Source organism: Xenopus laevis, chromosome 3S (assembly GCF_017654675.1).
Source record: "Xenopus laevis strain J_2021 chromosome 3S, Xenopus_laevis_v10.1, whole genome shotgun sequence".
NCBI classification, from domain to species: Eukaryota; Metazoa; Chordata; class Amphibia; order Anura; family Pipidae; genus Xenopus; species Xenopus laevis.
The window spans coordinates 85,442,011-85,466,200 of record NC_054376.1 but is presented as its reverse complement, the minus strand read 5'-3'; the positions used below and the strand labels follow the sequence as shown (position 1 = coordinate 85,466,200).

At 37.5% G+C, this 24,190-nt stretch overlaps 1 protein-coding gene across 3 annotated transcripts in view; it reads right to left on the bottom strand.

Moving 5' to 3' along the window:
- Positions 1-24,190, bottom strand: part of ppp1r12a.S (protein phosphatase 1 regulatory subunit 12A S homeolog) — a 61,139-nt gene that overhangs the window by 14,586 nt on the left and 22,363 nt on the right. For 2 of the 3 annotated variants that reach the window (XM_041588586.1, XM_041588585.1), the window contains exons 4-18: positions 24,005-24,164; positions 22,756-22,900; positions 19,967-20,041; positions 17,252-17,337; positions 15,683-15,840; positions 15,059-15,177; positions 11,605-11,721; positions 11,017-11,232; positions 9,251-9,345; positions 7,094-7,210; positions 4,411-4,563; positions 2,833-3,015; positions 1,800-1,890; positions 637-819; positions 140-317 (exon numbers count right to left, since the gene is read on the bottom strand). In XM_041588586.1, the coding sequence (XP_041444520.1) occupies positions 140-317; positions 637-819; positions 1,800-1,890; positions 2,833-3,015; positions 4,411-4,563; positions 7,094-7,210; positions 9,251-9,345; positions 11,017-11,232; positions 11,605-11,721; positions 15,059-15,177; positions 15,683-15,840; positions 17,252-17,337; positions 19,967-20,041; positions 22,756-22,900; positions 24,005-24,164 (2,076 nt within the window). The remainder of the gene's footprint in view (positions 1-139; positions 318-636; positions 820-1,799; positions 1,891-2,832; positions 3,016-4,410; positions 4,564-7,093; positions 7,211-9,250; positions 9,346-11,016; positions 11,233-11,604; positions 11,722-15,058; positions 15,178-15,682; positions 15,841-17,251; positions 17,338-19,966; positions 20,042-22,755; positions 22,901-24,004; positions 24,165-24,190) is intronic. The other variant, XM_018255923.2, reaches the window with a different exon arrangement.

The window sequence follows — 24,190 nt, the reverse complement described above, 5'->3', positions numbered from 1 at the left end:
TACATAACATTTTTGCCTAACTATATTAGAAACATTTTTTATTTTGCACAGCCTATTTACCCAGTTTTTATTTTTACACTGAACAATTCCTTTGAAAACAAAATTGGGTGAAAAAATTGTACAGTTAGTATTTACATACCCAGCTCGTCTTTCAGAGGATCTTTTGATGAAATCCTCGACAAATTTGAGTAGGAAGAGGATATACCAGTTAGGCTATTCGGGCGGTTCAGTTGACTTGATGTATAAATTGAACTACCGGAGGAGGACAGGGAAATCGCTGATGGAGTAGTACTTGCAGCTAATGAAGGCCTATATCGCTGTGTGATCAGTTAAAGAAAAATAAATTAAAGTTAGCAAATTTGGTTCACAATTAATACTGCAGAAACAATCCACAGTCATGTCCATGTTATGCTACAGATTACATGACAGTTGAGTGACACTGGTTAAACACAAAATATCCCTTTTGAACATTAAAACTGAAAAGGGTTTTCTTTGTGAATCACCATTGCTGAGCTTGATAATAATAATATGTAATTCTGTGTGACATTAACACATGTCATCAAAAAAAAAACAAACAACCTAAGCTACAACATATAAGAAAGGTGGCAATAATCTTTGATAATTGCCCAAAGTTACCTCTTCTGAGCTACGCTGATATCTTTGCCTGAAGTCATCAGTTCTAGTTTCAAATTCTCTCTTGTCTTCTTGTTTTTCTTTATCCTGTTTCTCTCTCTCTTCATTCTCTTGTTCCCTAGTTTGAGTTGGGCGAGTTCTGCCAATTGTTTTTTCTGCCTCTTGCAGGTCAGTTAATGTAACACCCTATGAAAGAAAGCAATAACAAATGTATGAATCACCTCACCTGGAAGACATGTTTACCCAACTCTCATTTAAGTTCAATTTTAACGCATAATTTAATAATGAGATCCCAAACTTCTTAGTTTATCATGGCAATATTGTGGGTGGCACCAATCCATTTTTTGTCATCAAGTGTATGGTTTTGGTATTAATATGACTAAAGATCTGCTAGACAACTGCAGTACTAGGGCTACTTATGGCAGGTTTCTTTTTTGTCATTTAAAGAAAACAGATTGCAGAGGCTCCCAGCAGTTAGGTCACCACTCAAAAAAATGCCTCATAGGCCAAAACCTTCATTCCCCAAAATCACCAACTGCACAAATAATTGGTGAAGTAGTGGGACAAACTTGCAGTCTCCCATCAGCACAAAAATGAAAAGAAACCAATATCAAAAAAAAAGTAGCATGATATCGGCCTTAGGCTTGGCAAGCAATGTATATTTGAGCATTTTGTCTACTGCACTATTTAGAGTCTGGGAAAGTAGCAAAATCGTCTTTCAATTATCTGTTATGGAAATAACCTGGACTCTGCCAATGCTCCCAACAAGACGATGAACAAATCAGTAAGCGTTTTCTGAGCTCCCATATATAAATTGTGCAAAATAGGAGTGTGGGAAGTGAGATCTAAAAATACATTTTGGTAGACAAATCTAATTTATAATCCAGGCATGTAAATATTTAATTTCTCTCTTTAACAACAAAACTGAAACATATGTTTCTGCGGTTTGAGATTGGCGTGTTAGAGAAGTAGAATAAGAATCATACAAAGTAGTGACAGGATCACGCTGGATATATACATAATGCCATGGTGATGCCTGCTCAGGTAAGTTGCAAGGAGCAGATATATTTTAACGGCCTCAAATCTGTGGAGGGGTTTGGTGTAATGACCAAAATAATAAAAAAATATGGAATTTCTAAACTGTAAACTCTTAATGGCACACCTACCTGTGTGGATCTCCTTGACTGCCTGGCTTGTCTTGACCTAGCCTTTCTTTGGGATTCAGACTCTTCATCACGAACTGGAGTGAGATATGACCTAGGATCACAAAAAAAAATGTAATAGTAGAGTTCCTACTTTCTTGGAGAAAGTCCTCCTCCTCCTAAAGAAAGAATATGGTAAAAAAAAAAAAAAAAAAAAAAAAAGCTGTAGTCTATATAATGAACTACAGAAACATCAAAACAGTTCTGTGGGTTTTTTGGAAACCCATTATCAAGAAATCTCAGAATTAATGTGTTACAGTGTGCCCTATGCTAATTTTAGGAAGCTAAATCACCGGAAATCATGAAAAAAGTTCAGTTGACAGCAGAGAATGTTACGTAAATAAGCAGAAGGTAGCTACTGGGGCCATCTTCAGAGTAGGGATGCCCCGAATCCATTATTTTGGATTCGGCTAAACTCCCAAATCCTTCACTAAATATTCGGCCGAATACCAAACCAAATCCTAATTTGCGTATGCAAATTAAGGGAGGGAAGGGGAAAACATTTTTTTACTTCCTTGTTTTGTAACAAAAAAATCACGCGTTTTTCCATACATAAATTAGGATTAGGGTTCAGCTAGGCAGAAGGATTCGGCTGAATCCTGCTGAAAAAGGCTGAATCCTGGATTCGGTGCATCACTACTACAGAGTAACAGATTTCACTGCTAAATGACTGGTAGAGGAGCTGAAAAGAATACAGTAGTTGTAGAATAAACATTAGCACTCATTTAATACTATTTAGAATCAATAGGGCATACTACATTTGTGATTTGGCACATCATTATGTGATACTATGAACTTTGCGAATAGTTATAAGGTTCTGATCAAGTGCATAGGTACGTTTGATAAAAATGCTTGTTAACAAGACAGCACAACTTTAAGAAAATGAAATATCTCTAGCCAATGCACAGTATATAGAGAATAAAACAACGGACATCATTTGTAATGTAAGAAAGCACTTATTGTAATAAAATTGCAATTTATCCAATAATGTACATACCTGCGTCTTTCTCTGCCTTCTGATGAGGATGGGACAGTTCCAGTAGATGTTGTGGTCATCGTTGTGGAAGTAGAAGTTGTATTTACAATGGTTGGTGCAACAGGAACAGTGATTGCAGTAGAGACCGCATCCTTATCCTTTTCAGAACTATCATCAGCCCAAAAACGATTTGAGGTACTGAAACTTTATAAGATGCACAGAAAAAGGTAAGAAAACCAAAGGAACATTTTTCATAAATCATTATAATCCTTTTCCAGCAAAATAATATCTAACAGGTCAGTTTACTGTAAAATCAAAACTCGACAACACAACAGGTTAAATGTGCAGTTTGAAATGGGATGTGCAATTTAAAATTCATCCCTGTTCTGTCACTACTGCCATAAACATTTTGGCCTCAGTAGTTGAAGGTTACCCTGACTCTTCTGCCTGCGCATACCACATCTCCTCATTCATTAGCTTGGAATGAATTTTATCGGCAGAAAATATCATTAAAGACTATGTAAATAAGTAATAAAGGGACAGTGCATGCACAATAGCAAGCAGGACTGTACAATCTCCTGGGCATAAATATTATTATAATCCACCCTTGCAGTCACCATCACAACTGGGCATCCATCTATTAAGAAAAGTGGGCATATTTAGGGCATGCAGTGCTGGATGTAGGTAAGGTCATTAGCTCTCACACACACAGACAATAGGAATGCGCTCCACATACATCTAGAGGCACATTTATCAAGGGTCAAATTTCAAATTAATGTGAGGTTGTTTTTTAACTCACATGAATTAGATTTTACTCGAAATTCGAATATTCGACTATTTATTAATAAAATTGAATATGTAAAATTCGGATGAACATTACTGACTCGTAAACTCGATTTGAGTTTTTTGTCCGCAAAAAACGCAAATGTTTTGTTTTTGAGTTGCTCTGTTCTACAAACAACTCCAAATGGGTCACTGCATCTCTCCCATTGACTTATACAGTAATCCAGCAGGTTTTAGGTGACGTATAGTCAAATTTGAATTCTTAAAGGGCCAGAGTATCAAAATCGAGTTTGGATAATTCCCTAGTTGAATTTGACAATTGTGAAAAATTTTGATTTTCAATTTGACCCTTAATAAATCTGCCCCTTTGTGTAAAAAAAAATGCAAACCAGTTGTAGTGTGTTGTTAGAGCTGGCCAGCTGTCAACTATTATTTGTAGTAGTAACAATACAATACTGGGATCTTCTATGAGAGCAAATGTGCGGATAGTGAAGTCCTGTATGGGCTACTGACGGGGCAGAAGCGTTTTCACTGCACATCATAGTGCTCAAATAATATACATGGTTTGGGTTTTGGATGCTGGAGCTGTGTGGAGCATTGAACTTTTTGGATTTGTGAACCTGCTCATACAGATTCAATGGGAATGCTATTTCCATGCCTCAATGGCTGTTCATTGTGCAAAAATTCACCTTCCGCATATAAGTAAACTGAAAATACCAGCTTACTATGTTCATGTTATATATTCACTACAAATTTAAGAACTTAAAAATGAAAGCAAAACTGAATACATTTATATGGATATGGTAGATTATCTACCTGCTAGGTAAGCCTGAAGAAGAGCCCACTGTAGATCTGCCACTATTAATAGTGCTAGAATAACTTCGGGCAAGCCCACTAGAGGTAACAGTTGCTGTGGACCCTGGAGGTATACTTGAAATAAGATCATCTTGCCGTCGACCAAATGATGAACTGAGAAAACACACAATTAAAGACAGTGTAAAAACAGTCTAGCAAACTCACTGCCTCTTTTTATTAAGGCATGCAAAATCTGTATCAATTTTATATCCACTAAACATTCTCAGAATTCTGCAGTAAATCTGTTTTTTAAAAGAGCAAACAGTTTTTCTTATATTGAACTTTGTAATTTGGCATGGGGCTAGATATGCTGGCCATTTCCCAGGTGCCATTAACCAAGTGACTGTGCTCTCAAACTTCAGTCACTCTTTACTGCTACACTGCAAGTTGGAGCGATATCTAGCCCCCCAACTCCTATCAACAGAACAATGGGCAGATAACCAGATAGCATCTACTTGATACCTCTGCTGAAGGATTTGTTTGCATTGTTTAAAAAAAAAAACAAAAAAAAACAAAACTTTTTTTTACTGCTCGAATGCTACTCATTCTAGGGAATATGACTTAGGTCGTAGTGAAGTACAATGAGAAGGGGGAAAAAAACAATTGCAATCTCAAAGCAGTTCTATTGTGCAGCACTAAATGATAGAGTGAATTATTTGCAATGTAAACTGTAACTTAGAAATAAAAAGTAAATCATAAAAGGCTCCTTACATTTTTATATAGAAAACATGTTTTACGAATCTGCTGTACATGCTGGTTGAGGCAATGGGATGATTTTAACATTAACTCACCAAGCTTTATATTTATTTTTTTTATAATAAATTTATATATATTTTTTTTATAATACCAAAGACATTGTGGTATGCTGACTAGACACTAAGGGGCCAATTTATCAAAAGTAGTTTTTTTTTTTTTTTACGATTAACGAAAAAATGCAAACGTGAATATACTCAAAAATATTCTTCACAAGCTCAAATAGTCAGTAATTATTAAAGAAAAAACGATGTTCAATAGTAGTCAATGGAATAGTCTCTAACAACTTTATCTATTATCCCAGTTCATTAAAACTTTGAGTAATTTTAGTCTCATTGAAAATTGAATGCGATTCTTGCTGGCGTAATTTCCCGACCTTCGAAAATTAGTAAATAGGCCTCCACAAAGCAACATATAAAAAGAAACAAAATATATCATGTGTCGCGTGAGTTTTGTCGCCGGCCATCACCGACGAAAAACACTCATGGAGTTCTACCCTTAATGGGTTGTTCACCTTCCAAATACTTTACCTTTTATGCAAAATCAAATGAACTGATGAAAAGTTTAGGATTAGGAATCTTTCTGTAATTCTGTAATTCTTTTCACCATACCTTAAAGGGCTTGTTCACCTGGCAAACACTTTTCGTTCAGTTGTTTCAAATTGTTCACCAGAAATAAAGACTTTCTTCAATTGCTTTACTTTTTTTTTACAGTTTTGCCAGAATAGAAGTCTAAAATGTAATGTTCCTGGTGTTTCAGTCTGGAAACCCGGCAATCAAGGTGCAGATTCTGAACTGTTTCTAATTTGCTACATTAGTTCATACATTTCTCAGCAGTATCTGTGGAATATTAGCAACTATTGTATCAATTCCAACAGCTGCCTTAATGAAACTCAGGAATCTTGCTCAGCAGGGCAAAAGATATAAAATATAACCTACGTATCAATTTAGAACAGTTTATAGATGTAATCGAAAAAAGTCTTAATTTCTGGTGATCTATCTGAAAACAACTTAAAAAAAAAAAAGTGTTGGAAAATAAAACAACCCCTTTAACCTAGCCATACATTTAAAAACCATCCCACTGGAAGGGCACATACATGGGCCAATAAGACTTTGTCTGGTTTAAGTTGGCACCTATTATCAGCCTGTGTATGGCCAGCATTAGGGCTGAGTATACAATATTACTTTGCAGACACTAAGATTTAAAATATACAGTAGACTTAACACTGGAACTGTATGCTCAGGTTTAAGATCAAATTAAATGCAGTAAAACTAAATCCACATATAAATAAAAATGCATCTCTAACAAAATCAATTCTCCGTGGATGAACATTGAGATTTTGATTATAATGGTTATAACTTAAATACTTTAAATTTGTTTGATATCACTAGCTGCATCAAATTCATGATTTTTGGGTTCAGACAACCACCAAAAAGGTCAACAAACTGAACAAATACAAACTGGATTGAATCCTTACTTTGGTTTCATGTTTTAAGGGTAAAAAAAAGGCATTACCTTTAAACTTTATGACTTTAAGTGTTTAGACTTTAAAGTGACAGTGACACTAAAAAAATATTAATGTACATCAGGTCATGTCAACCATGTTTTGTTGTTAGGTCTACTTTTGTAAGTAATTTTTACCTTAACCTGACTGTTTTGAAAATGTGACTGCCTTCTCAACCCTGTAGATTAGATGTTCTCATGCTAACAGACTGCTGCTGCACAAATATGGCAGCCTTTCCATGGAGGAATATGGGCGATCAACAAATAAATAAAAATATATTTTAACGAAACATTCTGTGATAGTATTCTATGTAATACAGTATAACAATTTGTAACATATATTTAATGTATCACTCAAGTGGAATAAATTTGAAACAAATCTTTGTACCTTCTCTGATAACTCGTGTTTAGAAGTTCATTAACAGAAGTATTTTTCTTGAACTCTTCATCCCATTTTCTTCTTGTATAAGAGCTGCTGCCACGTAAAAAGCCTAAAGATGATTCTCTAGAACAAAAAAAGAAACCATTTTAAAGTGTTGTGGTCACAGAGAATAGTACACAATCCCCAGTTCTGCACCTGTCTAGTAATCCATGGACATTCCATTCCATTACTTACTGACTGCTATGTATTATTGGATGGTTCAGCAAGGTACCTATGTTAGAAGATGAGGGTCAATTTTATTAAAATAATGCAGAAGAGTGGTCCCATTGAAGAACTCCTTTTTCTATCAATATAGTATTCAAATTCTAAGACCACCAATCATTATATATGGATATAGGGAATGGCAAGGTCAGAACAGGGAGAGCCCTAAAGTTCTACAGTTTTCAACAGAGAGTATTGCAAGGTATGTTTACAAAAGTAGACACACTCTTCCAACGTTTCTCTCTGTAGCACTGGAATAAGGTTTCTGCCCGTTTTCCCCCCAATTCTACTGTAATTCTATGAAAACTAGAGTTTAAAGGGGTTGTTTAGATAGTTCACCAGAAATAAAGAATTTTTCAATTACTTTCTATTTGTGGCAGTTTTTCTAATATTGGAATTTACAATTGAATTTTTCACTTCTGAAGTCTTTCTGAAGCAGCTCTGGGAGAGGATCTCCAACTCTGTAACGGTTCTAAATGATAAATCACGTGATAAATTTATTTTTTCAAGTGTGCATGATCAGCAGTAATGGTTGCATACCCAAACAACTCTGTGGACATGGATATATGAACTAGCTTGTATTTGTATGGTTTAAACTTTTTAGCCAAAGATAATAAAAACAAGGCCTGAGCATCTTTATTTGTTGTTACCCACTGCATCTCTTACTTTATTCAGTTGTAGTGTTCCTTTGTTTAAAGGGCCATACCTGCTAGTGTCATACCAATTTTTTGTACGCTTCATTTATAAAGGCAAACTGGGCGCTGAAAATCTCTCTCCTTTTTATTATATTATAAGAAACTAAAACAGGATCTAACCTTGTGTATTTTAAGGCAGGGGTCCCTTTTTTAACCGTGAGAAATGTTCCTTCTAAGTTGTGAGTTTGTGCACGCACACTAATTTTGATTGCGGTGCACACAACAAATTGTGGTGCACACAAAATTGTGTCAAAACATGACCTGCTCACAGAGTTTTGAAATATGCACACGTTTAAAATGTGCCCACAGAAGAATTTTTGTTCACACATAGCCAAGAAGGAAAGGAATTCAAGGGAACAATGCCTGTAAGCCACATTCAAACTTAAAAAGTCACTGGAGATGCCAAATAAGGGTTATTATTGGAAATCCTTATGAGGATGGCAGTACATCTGGTTTTTATACAACCAAAACTTGCCTCAGTCTAAAATTCAAATACAAGCACCTGCTCAAACTTATTGCACCGGCCTAAAGTTTCAGCTTGTCAATAGTAGCAATCATCCAGGACTTCAAACTACTCACAGGAGGTGACCATCTTGGAAAGATTCTGTGATACTCACATGTTTAGTGGGCTCTGAGCAGCTGTTGAGAAGCTAAGCTTAGGGGTCATAGCAAATTATCAAGCAGAAAATGAGGTTGGTCTGTAATATAAGCGGATGCTACAGGGCTGATTATTAAATTCTGATGCTAATTGTACTGGTTTCTGTGCTGCCATGAAGTAATTATGTGTATTCATTACTAATCAGCCTTATATTGTGACATTTCTATTCTATGTGTACAGTATATTGTGAGTTGGTCCCTAAGCTCAGTAAGTGACAGCAGCACAGAGCATGTGCAGTGAATCTGTAGAAAAGAAGATGCGGAGCTACTGGGGCATCTTTGGAGACAAAAATCTTCCCTGGTAAACGGCTGGGGTTGCCTTGGGCTGGTACAGAAGCCCAAAACATAATGTACAGCATTTCTAGCCTACTTCTTTAGTTAGGTTTTACTTCCCCTTAAAACCATTATAAGAATGGCATCTCCTTAGGCATTTACCTGGATAAAGTAAAATATTATATTACAATTACTTATATAGGGCCATTTTACCTCAGCAAAACAAATTTTAGCTAACCCCAACAGTATATAATTTAAAAAAAAAAAAAACAGTTACCTATTTTCTTTTTCTTCAATATCTGAAGTACTTGCAAGACGCCTTGGAATTGTTGGAGCAACATATGCAAGTCTGGCTCCTCTACCATCCTTTTCCTGTATACAGGAAAAATAGTGGATATACCATGATTAGAACAATTTCCATAGTACGTTGACATTTTGAAAAAAAAAAATCTTTCCATGCGTGGTTGGCCTTAAAAGTCAACTAAAGGTACAACTAAAAATACTGTATTATATTCACTGAAATTACGGCGAAATGATCCCTGCCATTAAGGTAGTGCAAATGAGCTCCCTATCATATTACTAGTCTGTCTTTTGCACCTTCCGTGTGCTCTGGGTCATGTTGACAAACAATATTAGCAGAAAAGTTACATTTGGGATAAGAATTGATGCTATGCGGTTGGGTTGATTACTTCGGATGCACCGATTATTTTTTATACATGGAAACCACCTGCCCATGCTCGTTCTATTTATTTGAATGGAACGGGGTGTATCGGGTACTTCTAATCTGGAAAAGAACTGTTACATGTGCCTAGGCCTTGGGAAAAATCACATTGTGCAAAATACTTGAATATGATGTTTAGGGCGATATATAAACAAGCAGGACTAGATTATGACAAAAAGAGGCTTGCGGGTTTTGCTTACAGCTGATATAGTGTCCTCTTATATGTATGAAGAAAGGGCACCATGTCTTGGGGCCAGGTTTATTTGTGCGCTAAAATGTTTCAGAAATAAGTACTTCAAAATACTTGCAGCCCATAAATCTTTTTATCTTATCCTGCAGAAATTAGAATGAATCCCAAAATGTTCTCTTCAATGGTGTTTTACACTTTAGGGAGGTTATTTATTTACTAAAATCCGAAAAACCATTTCGACCCAATTCCCATCTACATTTTTACCATATTCATCAATAAATGAAGTAAAAAAAAAACTGGTGCAGGAAAATCGTGAAACAAATCTGAATTTTATGGGTTTTTTTCTGGATTTGATGCCAAAAAAACACAAATTAATCGGATTATTGTACAAAACCGAGCGCAGATAATGATATTTTCCAATTGTAAAAGGGACATCTGCCGTTGACTTCTATATGACCGACAGGTTTGAGATGGAGTATTTTTGCATTCAGACTTTTAGCAGACTCGGGGGATTATAAATATAGAATTACATTTTTCCCCCCTACGAAAAAATGCTATTTTCCCCTTTAAAACTGCAAACAAAAAAATCAGGACTTTAGTGAATAACCCCCTTATAATGTGTTGGTCATGTAAGTCAGTCCCCATTGCCCAAACGAACCGAGCTGAGAGCTCTGAAGACACTTAACAAGAAATGCTATCAATCAGGGAAAGACAAGCCTATGATATATAAACCAGAGAACTAGTCAAGACCAGCATTCGGCATCTGCCTTATTTTGTAGAGTCTTGCAATGTTTTGTAGTTGTGGTGAAGATAATTGCTACCATACAGGGCATGCTTCTTTTCAAATATGTTTGGAGACATCAGCAGCAATTTCCTCATACTTAAACTGCTTAGGTGTGATTCCATACATTGTTGTATCATCACAGTCATATCTCAGATACGTTTAATTATTTTGCCACTGCTGCTGCTATTACCTTTTCGAAGGCAACAGGTACCCGAATTTTTGCTTCAGTTGCCCATTTAGCTGTGCTTCGCAGATTTAATGCAAAATGCTCCTGGAGCCACACATCGTTTAACCATCAAACATACAGAATGACACTGCAATGTTTGCACTCTGTTATATGGAAATTACCTTTTCTTTGTTGTCTAGAGTGGAGGAAAGTCTTGGGCTTGATGCTGAACGCATAACACCAGTGAAATCTCTCTCTTTTTGGGCTTCTTTTGAAGCTGTTATTTCAGATAATGCACCATAGCTTCCAGTCTTACGAAGACCTAGTCTCCAGGAGGCCGGTGATTCATCTTTTCGCTCTTCTTCTTTTGGAGAAGTTTTGCTTGGTGGAGTTGGAAACTGCAAGCAAATAAAAAAAAATTATCTTGTAATATTCATGTATTATATGTGTGTGTATTCACACATAGCCAGAACAGATGGTATATAATACATTTCAATCATCTTAGCACTCTTTAAGTAGTAATAGAACAATTTACAACACATGCTGCAAGAGTAAATCTTCATGGGGGTTATCCTAAAATTGTAGAAGCCAGCACGCAGAACAATTGTTAATATTGTAAAACGGTTTATAATCAAAGTCTGTGTTAGGAAAACTGCCCAAAATATGAAATCTGCACCACTGGAATAAATATTCTTAAAAGAAAAACATGCATTGTGAATTAACATTCTGCAGTCGGAAATCTCAATTAAGTGTGCACACCATTTTCTCACCAGAGACTTGTCACCTTTACTTGGCACAAGTACAATGCCAGTTTTGCGCAAGCCCTGTCTCCAAGATGTAGGCTGCATGGTTTCAACCACTGGCATAAAAGGTGTAATGAATTCACACTAAGCCCAAGCAGAGCAAGACAGAATAAAACAGTAAAATTAGAAAAACTCACATGTTCAACAAATTCCATCAGTTAAAACATGCTGCAACCAAACAACGGCACAAGGCATGTAATCATATTCAGCCTACATCTCAAAACAGCATGTATTATGATCCGCTTCTAATTAATTGTACGAAGAATTGTATAGGCTATCAAACCCATGCTTGAATAATGCCTTGACACAAAGGAGCCCAATGTTAAAAAATGTGCATTTAACAAATTATATGAATCCACAAAATGTTCAAAACTCTGTAATGAACACCACATAAAAGTGAGGTCCATGTTGAAGTCAATGGGAGCCATCCTTCTTCAATGGTAAAATCTCTCTTATTTGAGATTTTTTTTTCTTTATTTGAGGTTTTAGAGGTTTTTGGGGAGGTTGTTGCTTGCAAATGCATTTTCGTATTCTTATACATATTCATGCTGGGGTTTTTAATCATTTATGCTCTTTATATTCGGATCTTTAAGTAAATAGGTAGCCAATTTATTTTAAAATGTTTAGTCAAGGCTGAAAAAACTCTAAAAGTACTAAAATTTTGATATATAGGCCACACGTTATGTTTTAGCTGATGGAGAAAAGTGGTTTCTGCCCCTTCCATACACTTGTGTGTGCATTTACTGGAATCTGCTGGTCACTGTACATATACAGGGTGTATTTTGGGTCAAATTCTGTCCTGTGTAGGCAGTGACAGGCAGATTTCACTCCTGTCAATGTAAACACATTTTGGGAGGAAGGAAAACTGATCCGTGCTTTCTTTGCAGCAGGAAAATGCCAGCAGAGATGCTGCAGTGTTCAATAAGCCCATGAGAAATTTGCGAGCTACAAAAATTTAGAAGAAATACAACCCAGACATGTATTACATACACATTTTAATTTTGTTAAAGGGATACTATCATGGAAAAACATGCTTTCAAATGCATCAGTTAATAGTGCTGCTCCAGCAGACTTCTACACTAAAATCCATTTTTCAAAAGAGCAAATGGATTTTTTTATATTTAATTTTGAAATCTGGCATGTGGCTAGACATATTGTCAGTTTCTCAGGTGCCCTCAGTCATGAGACTTGTTCTTTGATAAATTTCAGTGACTCTTTACTGTTAAACTGCAAGTTGCAGTCCAGCAGCCAATCAGCAGAACAATAGAAAGGTAACCAGATAACCGCTTCCTGGCAGATATCAGAACAGCACTCAATAATAAAAATCCATGTCCCACTGCGACTCCTTCGGTTACATTGAGCAGGAGAAACAACAGTCTGTCAGAAAGCATTTCCATAATGCAGCACTGGCTCTTTCTGAAAGCACATGACCAGGCATTGTCCTGAAATGGCTGCCTACACACCAATATTACAACTAAAAAAACACACTTGTTGGGTTAGGAACTACATTTTACATGGTAGAGTTGAATACTTGCAGTGTAAACAGTGTAATTTAGACATAAAAATGTCACCATGAAAAACTGACAGAATCCCTTTAAGGTTGTGTACTAAAGGCAGGAAAGTAAACAAGAAAACAGTCTACAAGCTGAACTTGACCTGGCATGCACCTGAAACATACTAAAACTTAATCCATGGCAAAAAAAACTCATAAGAATTCTTCATAATTGCATATTTGATAAATATTAAATCTTATATTTAGAAAGAAAAATAAGTTTAGAAAACGGTAGTTTATGGCTAAAGGTGGACAAGTTATTTGGCATGAGCTGAACTTATATAGTCATAAATGAGGGTGATCTGTGGTCCCTCCCTTGAATGTAAAAACTTAAATACTGATTTTAATGTCCCCAGTATACACTATGTTTTGACAAAGATTTTTTTTTTTTTAATGGGGGAAAAAAATATTCATAGAAGGAAAAATGGCATTTTTCTGAAAAATATAACAGGAGAAAAAAAGAACAATGATAAAACTGTCTATAAGTTAGATACAAAAAGAGAGCAAATAAGCTTAATAACGTGCTAAATAACCTAACATTTTAAAGGAAAATTGTGCATATCACAGGTAAAGCCCTATTTATATTGGCATGAATTTATGGTATTTCATTGTAAAGGCTTTAAGAAAACCTGGTGATTTTGGTATGAAGTGTTAGTGCCCTGCTCGGCTAACCATGTGTAAGAAAACTACCTGTGTGGCGGGGTCGCCCGGCGCATGGTACTTAGCTCCGGTGCCATGTTGGTTCTAGGGCACGCGCGGCGCGCCTCTTAAAGGCGCAGGCACACTGGCGTGTTTGCACCAGCGCGGTTTTGCGCATGTTTTGGCGTGAATTTTGAAAGCTATTTAAGGCCCATTCAGTGCACAGCCCCTTGCCCGTGATAGAACTTGTTTCTAGTGGTTTCCTGAGCCTTGTGCATCGGATCTGTATCTTGTCTGTCTGATTACCCGTGTTTGACCCAGCCTGATCCTGGCTATTCTGCATTCTGTATCCTGACCCTTGCCTGCCTACGACAACTCTTCCTGCTTAACCCCTTGATTGACAACCCGGTTTGACCTTTGCCTGCCTGACGATTAAGGATATTTGCCTGCCTCGACCCAGCCTGTCTGATGATTCTCTTGCCTGCTCCATTTGTACCGTGACCTTCAACCCAAAAGACTCTGCTAACAGCCGGCCCCTTTGCCAGCCAGAACATCTCGCCTTGCACCTCTCGTTAAGTCCAGGTGGCACCCAAGTAAGCTGAGGGCTCCTCCCGAAGCCCAACGGTGGTCACACTACTGGTGAAGCCGAGCCGAGACCAGGGTGCTTGGCACTTGTTCTTGTATTGGGTGCCGGTCGTGACACCATGCCCCCACCATTTGGGCTGTTGGGTCATGTCCCCTTACAGTTCTTTTTTTTTTTTTAAATTAATATATATATCAGGATGGCTTAGGTGGCGTGTGGTCAAAACAGTATAGGGCACTACAAGAACAAAAGTGAAATTGCAAGATGAGACAGCAAATCTATTATGGGATGGAGGGGAAGTAGTGGAATGCATTTACCATCCAATCTTTCTATTAGACAAATACAAAGGTTTAGGCTAAAGTCAAATGTTTATAAGCACAGGCCATCTGCTCTTACCTTCTGCATCTAAAGAACATGCATTTTGGGAACAATGCCCGCAGATTGGCTGATTCTGGGCTTGCATGTAAGCAAGGGCCGAGAGTCAGCCAATTTTCGGGCATCAGAGTGTGGCAGTAGCCTTAGGAGTAAACAAACAGGATCTGCCATGTTCCAGGCAATTGTAGAGACATTGAGTAAATATTTAAAAAAAAAAAAACAAAAAAAAAACAAAACAGTTTTTAAATCATCAACACGGAAATATCCATTACCTTTTTCACCGGTGATGTAGGTGTGACTTGCCCAGATGTAGATGACAATGACGTAACACTGGCCTGTTGTATACTATTACTGTTCATGTTGTTTACAGGTGGCAAAGATTTTGTTTTGTCTAAAGATTTAAATAGGATATTAAGTTTAGACTTAAAAGAAACCTCAAAAATAAATTTCCATTAATGCATTAATGCCAACATACAAAATACAGCGCAGAACTAATTACTCTATCAGATAAGGCTATATAACTACACAGCTGCCAGCAAAGTCTTTCTTATTTGGCTGCATAACAGATAAAATTGTCTGCCTGGTGTCCAATTAGCCTTAAAATCTTAAATACAAAATGTGAAAACTCTAAATGGAATGTTAAAACAAGGGGGAATTATGTAACATTCTCTCTTTAAGTCGAGTATTAATATTAGCAGCTTCTCTGAATATTAAATGCCTCATGGTATACATTTCATGAGTACATTCGCATGCAGCTTTTTGTATATAGCAATAGTAATGTGAACATTTTAAAACGAAATATATAATGCATACTTGTGTTTTCGTACAAAATGCTTGGTTATCTAAAATATGTAATCTTGCATTTATAGCATCCTGCTTCAGAGGGAAAACCGTACCTGTCTCTGCCTCAGACTCAGAGTCTTCTTCCTCCTCTTCCTCACTAGAACAGCTTGATTCATCCTTTTTGCTTTCATCTTCCTCATCAACCTTCTCTTGTTCAATAGAATCAATAGTTGACACAGTCTTCTCTTGCTCAATAATTAAGGTTTCTTTACTAAATAGGAGAAAAACATAAATGCTAAATATTTATAACAAAAAATATTAGTAAACGAATATGTGAACTACCTAAAAAGGAAATCGCCCATGGAAATGCTGCCTGAATGTTGTATCAATCCTACTAACCAAAAAATAGCTTGAAGGATAAAGAAAGGTTAAAAGTAAGTAAGATTTATCAGAAGAGTCTATATAAATACGCCAGTAAACCCTCAAACTAATGCTCAGTCCTGAATCTGAGTCAAAAGAAACACAGCATTTCTTTCCTTCTATTGTGTACACATGGGCTTCCTGTTTTCAGCATACACTTTCAAGGCTAGGGCTTAAGCACGCTCAGTTTGCGCCTCTTTCCCTCCCTTTTCCCCCTCCCTCCTCCCCTTCCTGCTGTAATTTGAGTCCAGAGCTATGAGTGAGCAGGGAGAGACACAGGCAGGAAGTTATGTCACAGCAAGCTAATATGGCATCTGCTATCCTGAACAAACAGACAGTGTCTAGAGCAGTTTACTCAGGTATGGTAAAGCATTCTACAGAATAAATATAGCATTCTAGCTTACACTATTGTAGTTAATCTGTTGGCAATAAACTGCCTCTGTAGCTTTCCTTCTCCTTTAAGCATTTTCAAAAAGCATATAATACAGATTTTATATCGGTCACTTTAACCCTTGCATGCATGCACACAGACTCCCCTTGCTTGCAGGCAAAGGCTGGTCTCATGTTTGCTAGTACATCTTCCAATGTGTTAAGTGGTGATACTTGCCACTCGTGAAACACATTCCTGCACTTGACAGCCTTCCAGGCCATGAGCACAGGTAATCATTTCTGGTACTTGATTGTAAAGATTCACTGCTGTGTGAATCTGGCAAATAGGTAGGCAATATTAAAAGAAACCGTGCATCTGTTAATAAATTCATATTCTGTAATCATTATAATGTATGCAGCCTGCGTTAACAATGTGTCTTTTTGGATAGTAGTTAAGCCATCACTGAAAGAAGAATAGTTCTGTAAAGTAAGTACATTGTACTTGCTGTGATTAACACCTTCACACAATTATCTGCAAGAGAATAGCGCATTTTAACTTTTTCTGATACAGCAAAACAACAAAATATAGTACATATTTTGAAAAGAGTTAGTCAATTAAAAAGTTAAACTACAGGTCAGGAATCAATTATCCGGAACTTTGGGTTTTCTAATAACAGGTATTTCATTATGCCTTAAGGCTTAAAAAAAAAAAAAAAAGATAATGTAAAGGTATGGTCTTGCTATTACAGAGAAAAAATATTGTTGAAGATTTGTTTGTTTACATAGGACACAGGGAAATGGCATTCCTAATTTTACAGCTTTCTGTATAACGTGTTTCCGGATAGTAGATCCCCTTCATGTAGGAGTCTTAAAGAATTTATCATAACACCTACTTTTTTAGCGTTTTCAAGGACTGGTTGTTTTCTGTAGTTGAAGATTCAATTAATGGTGACTTCTTTTCCTGTTTTTCACTAAGCAGCTGGAAATACAGATTAGAAATACTGAAAGACTGACAGAATTATACATATTTCCAAAATTTGGAAAACAAACTGTAAATAGTATATTTTACAGTTTATACAGTTTTTGGCAAAAGAATTGCTAAAAAAAAAAACAAAAGTTTATGCTGCTAAAATTCAGTAGATTCAAAAGAAATTACTGACTAGGTGTAAGGGACAAGAAAAGCCTAAATACTATGCTCCTCCCCACCCATCTACAGAAACACAATAAAAATCATCCTCTGCAAAGCAGACTGCAGTAACAAGTTTGCGGGCTGAAGCAGTGTGCATACACCAACAGTACAGGGTTTTTTATTCAAGAACGTGCATCAGCTTCCTAAAAGAAAGGGTTCTGTTACATCTTAGCAGTTTCAGAGAACTTTAAAGAATAATTATTATTTTTTTAATTCTATTAGGACATTTTTTTTTACATTTACCTTGTTCTTCAAAGGGGAATTTTATACTTACTGTTAAATCCCTTTCTTGTCGCCTACATTGGGGGACACAGGCACCATAGGGATGAAGATCTTGCAATTGGAGAGTGGACTCCTCCCTTGCTCCAGGCTTCTACCCTGCCCACTTCCTATACAACCTCAGTTTTCTTGTACCGAAGAAGGAAGGTGAGACATCCATACGAAGCACAGAGAAGAAGGAGCTAACCACCCTGGCACATTCAGTTTCTATAACCATCAGCAGCTGTACCGCACCTCCCAAACTGGGAGGAATGGGATGGGAGGAAAGGCCTGTGTTCCCAATGTAGGTGAAGAGAAAAGAATCCTTCTTTCTCTCGCCTAGATTGGGTGACATGGGCACCATGGGGATATCCCAAATTTACTCATGAGGGTGGGGTATGCTATTCAAGCTACCACTGCTTGTAACACCTTCTTCCCAATGCTAGCTTTGGTCGATGACAGTGTGAGAGAGAACGAGAGAAGGTGTGTAAGGGAATACCAGGTAGCAGCTCTGCAAACCTCCTCAGTGGAAGACTGATGTGGGACTGCCCCAAAGGTGCTTAGTGCTTTGGTGAAATGAGCTTGAATCCTGAATGAAGGGGAGACCTACAGTGCCTCTGATTGCATAGGCTCTGATGATGGACGAGAGAATCCACTTGGCTATGGTCCACTTGGACACCTCTAGTCCCTTTTCGGATCCCTTGAACAAAATGAAGAGGAAGTCCACACTTCAGATGGGACATGTGGCAATAAAGTGATTCAAGGCCACACTACATCCAAGGAGTGGAGTTTCTTTTAGAGTGGGCTCTTTGGATACGGACAAAAGGATGGGAGCACCAGGTCCTGGTTAAGGTGAAACTTGGAGATCACCTTAGGGAGAAATTCAGCGAAGGATAATGAATGGAGGTTTGCAGGAGTCTGCTTCCAGTTCAGAAAGCCTTCTTGTGGAGGTAAGCACTAGAAGGAATGCTACCTTTTCCGTGAGGTCAGTCAACAGAATGGTATCTAGAGGTTCATAAGGATCTTCCTATAGAACAGAAAGCACCAAGTTGAGGTCTGAGGGAGGGACAGGGTGCCTATACAAAGGGGACCGTTTTGTTGCTCCCTGTCTCATGTTTGGCCGTAAGGCAAGCTGCTGTTAATAGATGGAAAAGGATGGAAATGCAGAAATCTGTATAAGTGAGCTGAGAACTAGGTCCTTTGAGAGACCCTCTTGAAGGAATGATAGGATGTGTCTCTCATTCTGTAACTGAGGATAATTGTCATTGCACTTAAACCAAAAGATGGAGGCCTTCCAGACTCGGATATATCTTGGCAGAGACCAGTTTTTGCGCACAATGTATAGTCGGTATGACCTACAGTGGAACCCCTGCTTTTGTCAGAACGAAGGCCTCAAGAGCTACACCGTTAGATCCAGAAGTTACAAATTCTGGTGGATGAATGGGCCTTGATTAGCAAACTGTTCCTTGGTAGGAGACGGACTGGTAGCTGGAAAGTGAACATGCGGTCCTAGTTTTAACTATACCGCTTCTAGTGTTTTAAAGATCAGCTACTGAAGGGTCTGATATTAATCTGGGAATAAGGGATCATGGGGAATGCGGACACAATGGTTCCCAGGGCCTGCATGGCCTATTGTAGGGAGACTGTAGCCTGCGTCTGCAAAGCTATTACCCTATTGTGAAGTAAATAGGCTGGTGCAGGCATATCAGACAGCAGAAACCATATCCGCAGATAGGGGGAACCTGCCTAGACCTCCATTGAGTAAGAAGACACTTTTCTTCACTTGACTGCTGGGGCTTTGAGTACTACTGGCCCCTTGAGTGGTGTGGTATTGAACCATAGTCCTGACAACTTGTTTCTGGCCAGCAGTGTATGTCCTCCTTTTAAAGACACTAAAAGAAAACTGAGGTCAGATAGGAAGTTGGCAGGTGAGGTAAGCTAAGCTTTTAGTATCCACTCTCCTACTGCAGGTTCCAAGTCCCCACGGTGCCTGTATCCCACCATTCTAGGTGAGAGAAAAATATATTAAGGCAAACGGAATGCTAAGATACAAATTGTGGTGCGTCTTTATGTATCAGAAACTTCGGTGTAGAAAACAAAAAAACGGGTGTAGTTGACAAAAAATGATTAGTAAAACACAATCTATACACGTGTAACCAACCAGATTTTGCTTTTTTTGGAGCTCTTCCAAATAGCTTAAGATATCTTCATCTGCAACATCCAATGCAGTTTGACCCTAAAAGAAAAACAAAACAATCAATGGTAATTGTTATTAATCTTCAACTAATTTTAGACCAGAGCTTGTCACACAGCAGCAAATAATGAGCCCTTCAATCCTCCAGTTTACAAGACAAAGCTCTAATTTCTGACATTAATTCCTAGAGCCACTCTGAAGAAATAAGTTCACAAAAGGATGTCTCAGCTAATGCACATTAATGTACACTGTTCCATCGAGCCTGTCATATTTGTGGGGGGGGGGGGGGGATGATAAAAAACCTATTTAAATTGACAGTAAAATAAATGGTCTATTTAAGAGAACAGAATAATCAAGTTAGAACAGGCCTCTCCCATAAAGCTCAACATCTACAAAGAACTATACATGTGGCCAGAAAGTGATCCAGATTTAAATGTCTGGAACTATGAACTGAAAATAGACAGGCTTTGAGCACCTGCCATAACTGAACTTTTATTCTTTGAGCGGTCACTCACTACAAATAACTTTTTACAGGTTGTGTAGCATTGTGCAATGTGCATTATGAAGGCCTAGGCTAATATTCTGTTTCAAAAAACTTTCCAAGGGTCTTTCAGATCCCTTCCCCTCCTCCATGGAATGGACAGAAGTGAAATTATATTCTTGTGTACCATTCTCCTGAACATGCAAATATTATGTTTTTACTTGAGACATTTTAATATAAGTCATACAAAAAATTAACAGACACAGAAGAAACTAGTTGCGAAGAATAACTATTAAAGCATCTACTATAGTACAGTATCTTTTTTCCCCGCCAACAGTGACAGTTCCTCTTTAAGTAAGAGAATTTCTCAAATCACTGACACTCCAGTCTAGGTAAAAACACTGCCATTTATCATCAGACAAGAACACAACTGCATGACCGCAAACAACTTGTTCTACATGAACAAAAAAGGCACACCTATGTGCACTGCCCAACAGAGTTGAAAGGAAATCTAACTGCTTTTGAGACTAAATACATATACAAATAACATAAAAATCTTTGTCATATTAGAAGAAATGTATTCCTAAACAATATTCCATTATGTAAAGTTTTGGGGGTGGAGATCACCCTTAAATACCCTTAAAAGGGAGAGTCTCCCACTTTCATTGTACTGGAAATCTCTTTTAACTGTTTTTTTTTTTTTTTTAAGACGTTGCTTTGAACTGGATCACGTGTAAAAAGTGGTTGAGGTGGCAGATGAAATTAATTGTATTACGTGTCAGGAAAGAGCAACAATGTATTTTATTAACCTTATTACTGTTGGTAACAAGATATAGGCAAGCAGCATAAGGCTACATCATAGTGCAAAAAGTAAAAACTTTAGATTTACTTATCCTTAAAGTGATACTGACACTAAAAAATGAATTTTAGCATATGAATGTACATTAAATGTTACCTATAGGTCATGTTGATCATTTTTTGCTTGAGAGATTTGTTTTTGTATATAATTGTTAGTTGAAGTTCTTAAGCCTGACTCTCTGACACTCTGACTTTGCCAACCTGACTGTCCCATCTCAGCCTGTCAGTTTCTAATGCTAACAGACTCCTGCTGCACACATATGGCAGCCCCCTCATACAGGAACATGAGGGATCAGACAGGTAATGTAAAAGCATCATGCAAATACTTTATGGCAAAGTTAGAAGTAGCTTGCAAAGCCAATATTATAATAGATGTAAAAAAAAGTTTAATTTCAGGTGTCAGTATCTCTTTAAAGGGATACTGTCATGGGAAAACATGTTTTTTTTCCAAAACACATCAGTTAATAGTGCTACTCCAGCAGACTTCTGCACTGATATACAATTCTCAAAGAGCAAACAGAATTTTTTTTTTTTTTCAATTTTGAAATCCAACATGGGGCTAGACATATTGTCAGTTTCCCAGCTGCTCCCAGCTGTCATGTGCCTACACTTTAGGATGGAACTACTTTCTGGCAGGCTGTTATTTCCTCCTACTTAATGTAACTGAATCAGTCTCAGTGGGACTTGGCTTTTACTATTGAGTGTTGTTCTTAGATCTACCAGGCAGCTGTTATCTTGTGTTATGGAGCTGCTATCTGGTTACCTTCCCATTGTTCTTTTGTAAGGTCCTTGGGGGGCGATATCACGCCAACATTCAGCACAGCAGTAAAGAGTGACTGAAGTTTATCAGAGCACAAGTCACATGACTGGGGGCAGCTGGAAAACAATATGTCTAGCCCCATGTCAGAATTCAAAATTAAATATAAAAAAATCTGTTTGCAGTTTTGAAAAATGGATTTCAGTGCAGAAATCTGCTGGAGCAGCACGGTTAACTGATGCATTTTAAAAAAAATTTTTTTCCCATGACAGTATCCTTTTAAGTGGCCGATACATGCCCAGATGTAGCCGAAAAGATTCACAGATTGCAACAATACTGCCAAGACTATCTGGGGTATGTGTACCAAGTTGAGGGTCTGTTTTGACAGGCAATCTTGACACATTGTAGATGACGTGCACATGTTCATCTGTGGATGCAACATTGTCAAGTGCTACCGTCTTAACCAGTTGTGATAGTTTGGACTCTCAGCAATGGGGAGGTGGCCATACATGTATATAGCTATTAGCACTGTATCCATCTGTTTAAATTTAACAAGTGTATCATCTAAGTCTCTCAGATGCAGCACATTATGTGGAAAGGTATAATAAAACATTTGTGACCAGCAACAATCCAACTACAATGTCCCTAGAAGCAACCTACCACTTTGTTGACAGCCTCAATGTTGCAAAAATTTTCTACAAGGATTTTACAAGCTTCTTCTTTACCCCAGTGAGCTGCTGCATGTAGTGGAGTCCAGCCATCAAAATCTTTTACATTAATATCATAGCCTACTTGAATTAAAAGCCTGCAAAAGGAGAAATGTATTAATGTAGACATCATATATATTACACTGCAGGTTACATTTTGCATATCCAAAAATTGTTTTTTCCACTGGAGCTGCGGACCAACAGAATTCAAACACTAAATGGTGTAAAAGGAGTATCCCATATGTGCATGTGTGGGAAGTAAATAGGTTGGCAACTTCTAATACACATAATTACAAAATGTTAATTCTGCACTGCATAAATTAATTTCTCCTCTAGCCAAGACTTCAATGACTACAAAGCCTATCTGCATTTTCACAGATCTGTGAACGGGGATATATTGTTTAAATTGAGAAATCTATGGCTTTTAGTATTCCTTGCACTAAACATGATAGGGTAAATACTGACCTATGGGTTTTTAGAACTCATGCTTTAGCGCTCACGACGGTTTTGCTTTTTTATTGTGGTGTGTGACGTCTGAGGCGGGGCATGTGGTGTGGGAGTGCGGGGGCCCCAGAAACTTGTCATACAGGGCCCCCTGGATGGTGACCTTGATTGCTACAGAATTCCAAAAATAACATTTGACTAACAATGTATTCTACTTTAATTGGCAGGCTTCTAGTGAATGTTTTCAATACTGATAAACAGCAACGGGCAGATACTGTAATAACATGTACAAACAATTTTAAACCGATTTACAGTTTGTAATTGACATTAATTGAAACGTTGCCGAAAAATATATTTTTGGGCTTACGACCCCTTTAATGACAGAGATAACTTATGGAATTTAAGATTTACTTGAAATATAAACTAATCATGTAATGTATTTCTCAAAAGTGGGCTAAAACAAATATCTGAAGCATGTTTGTATAGGCACAGGCAAATTTCCCTCATCAATCATTTCACTGTCAGCAGTCTATCTTTTATATTCTGCATTTTTTCTGAGGATCTAGTGTTTAAAGTGACAGATTATCTTTCAGCCCAGGAGAAATGGAACAGGTTTTATGCAAAGATACACGGACAGAGGTATGAAGGATCACCTTGCTTACAATCCAGAGGGAATTAGCAATAGGAAAAACTAAAGGTTATTTGTATTTGGGGTTATTGGTTTAACAGAATACATGTCTGAACCATGAAATACTTACTTTAAAACTTCTGCATATCCTTTAGCAGCAGCTACATGAAGTGCTGTACCTCCAGATTTAGAATGCCTGACATCATTTATTTGCCCGCTATTTAGCCACTGTCTTGCATCTCTCAGCATAATCCTTTCCTCTTCCTTCCTAGCTGCCTCAACATCGATACCTGCATGACAAGTGCAAAATACAAAA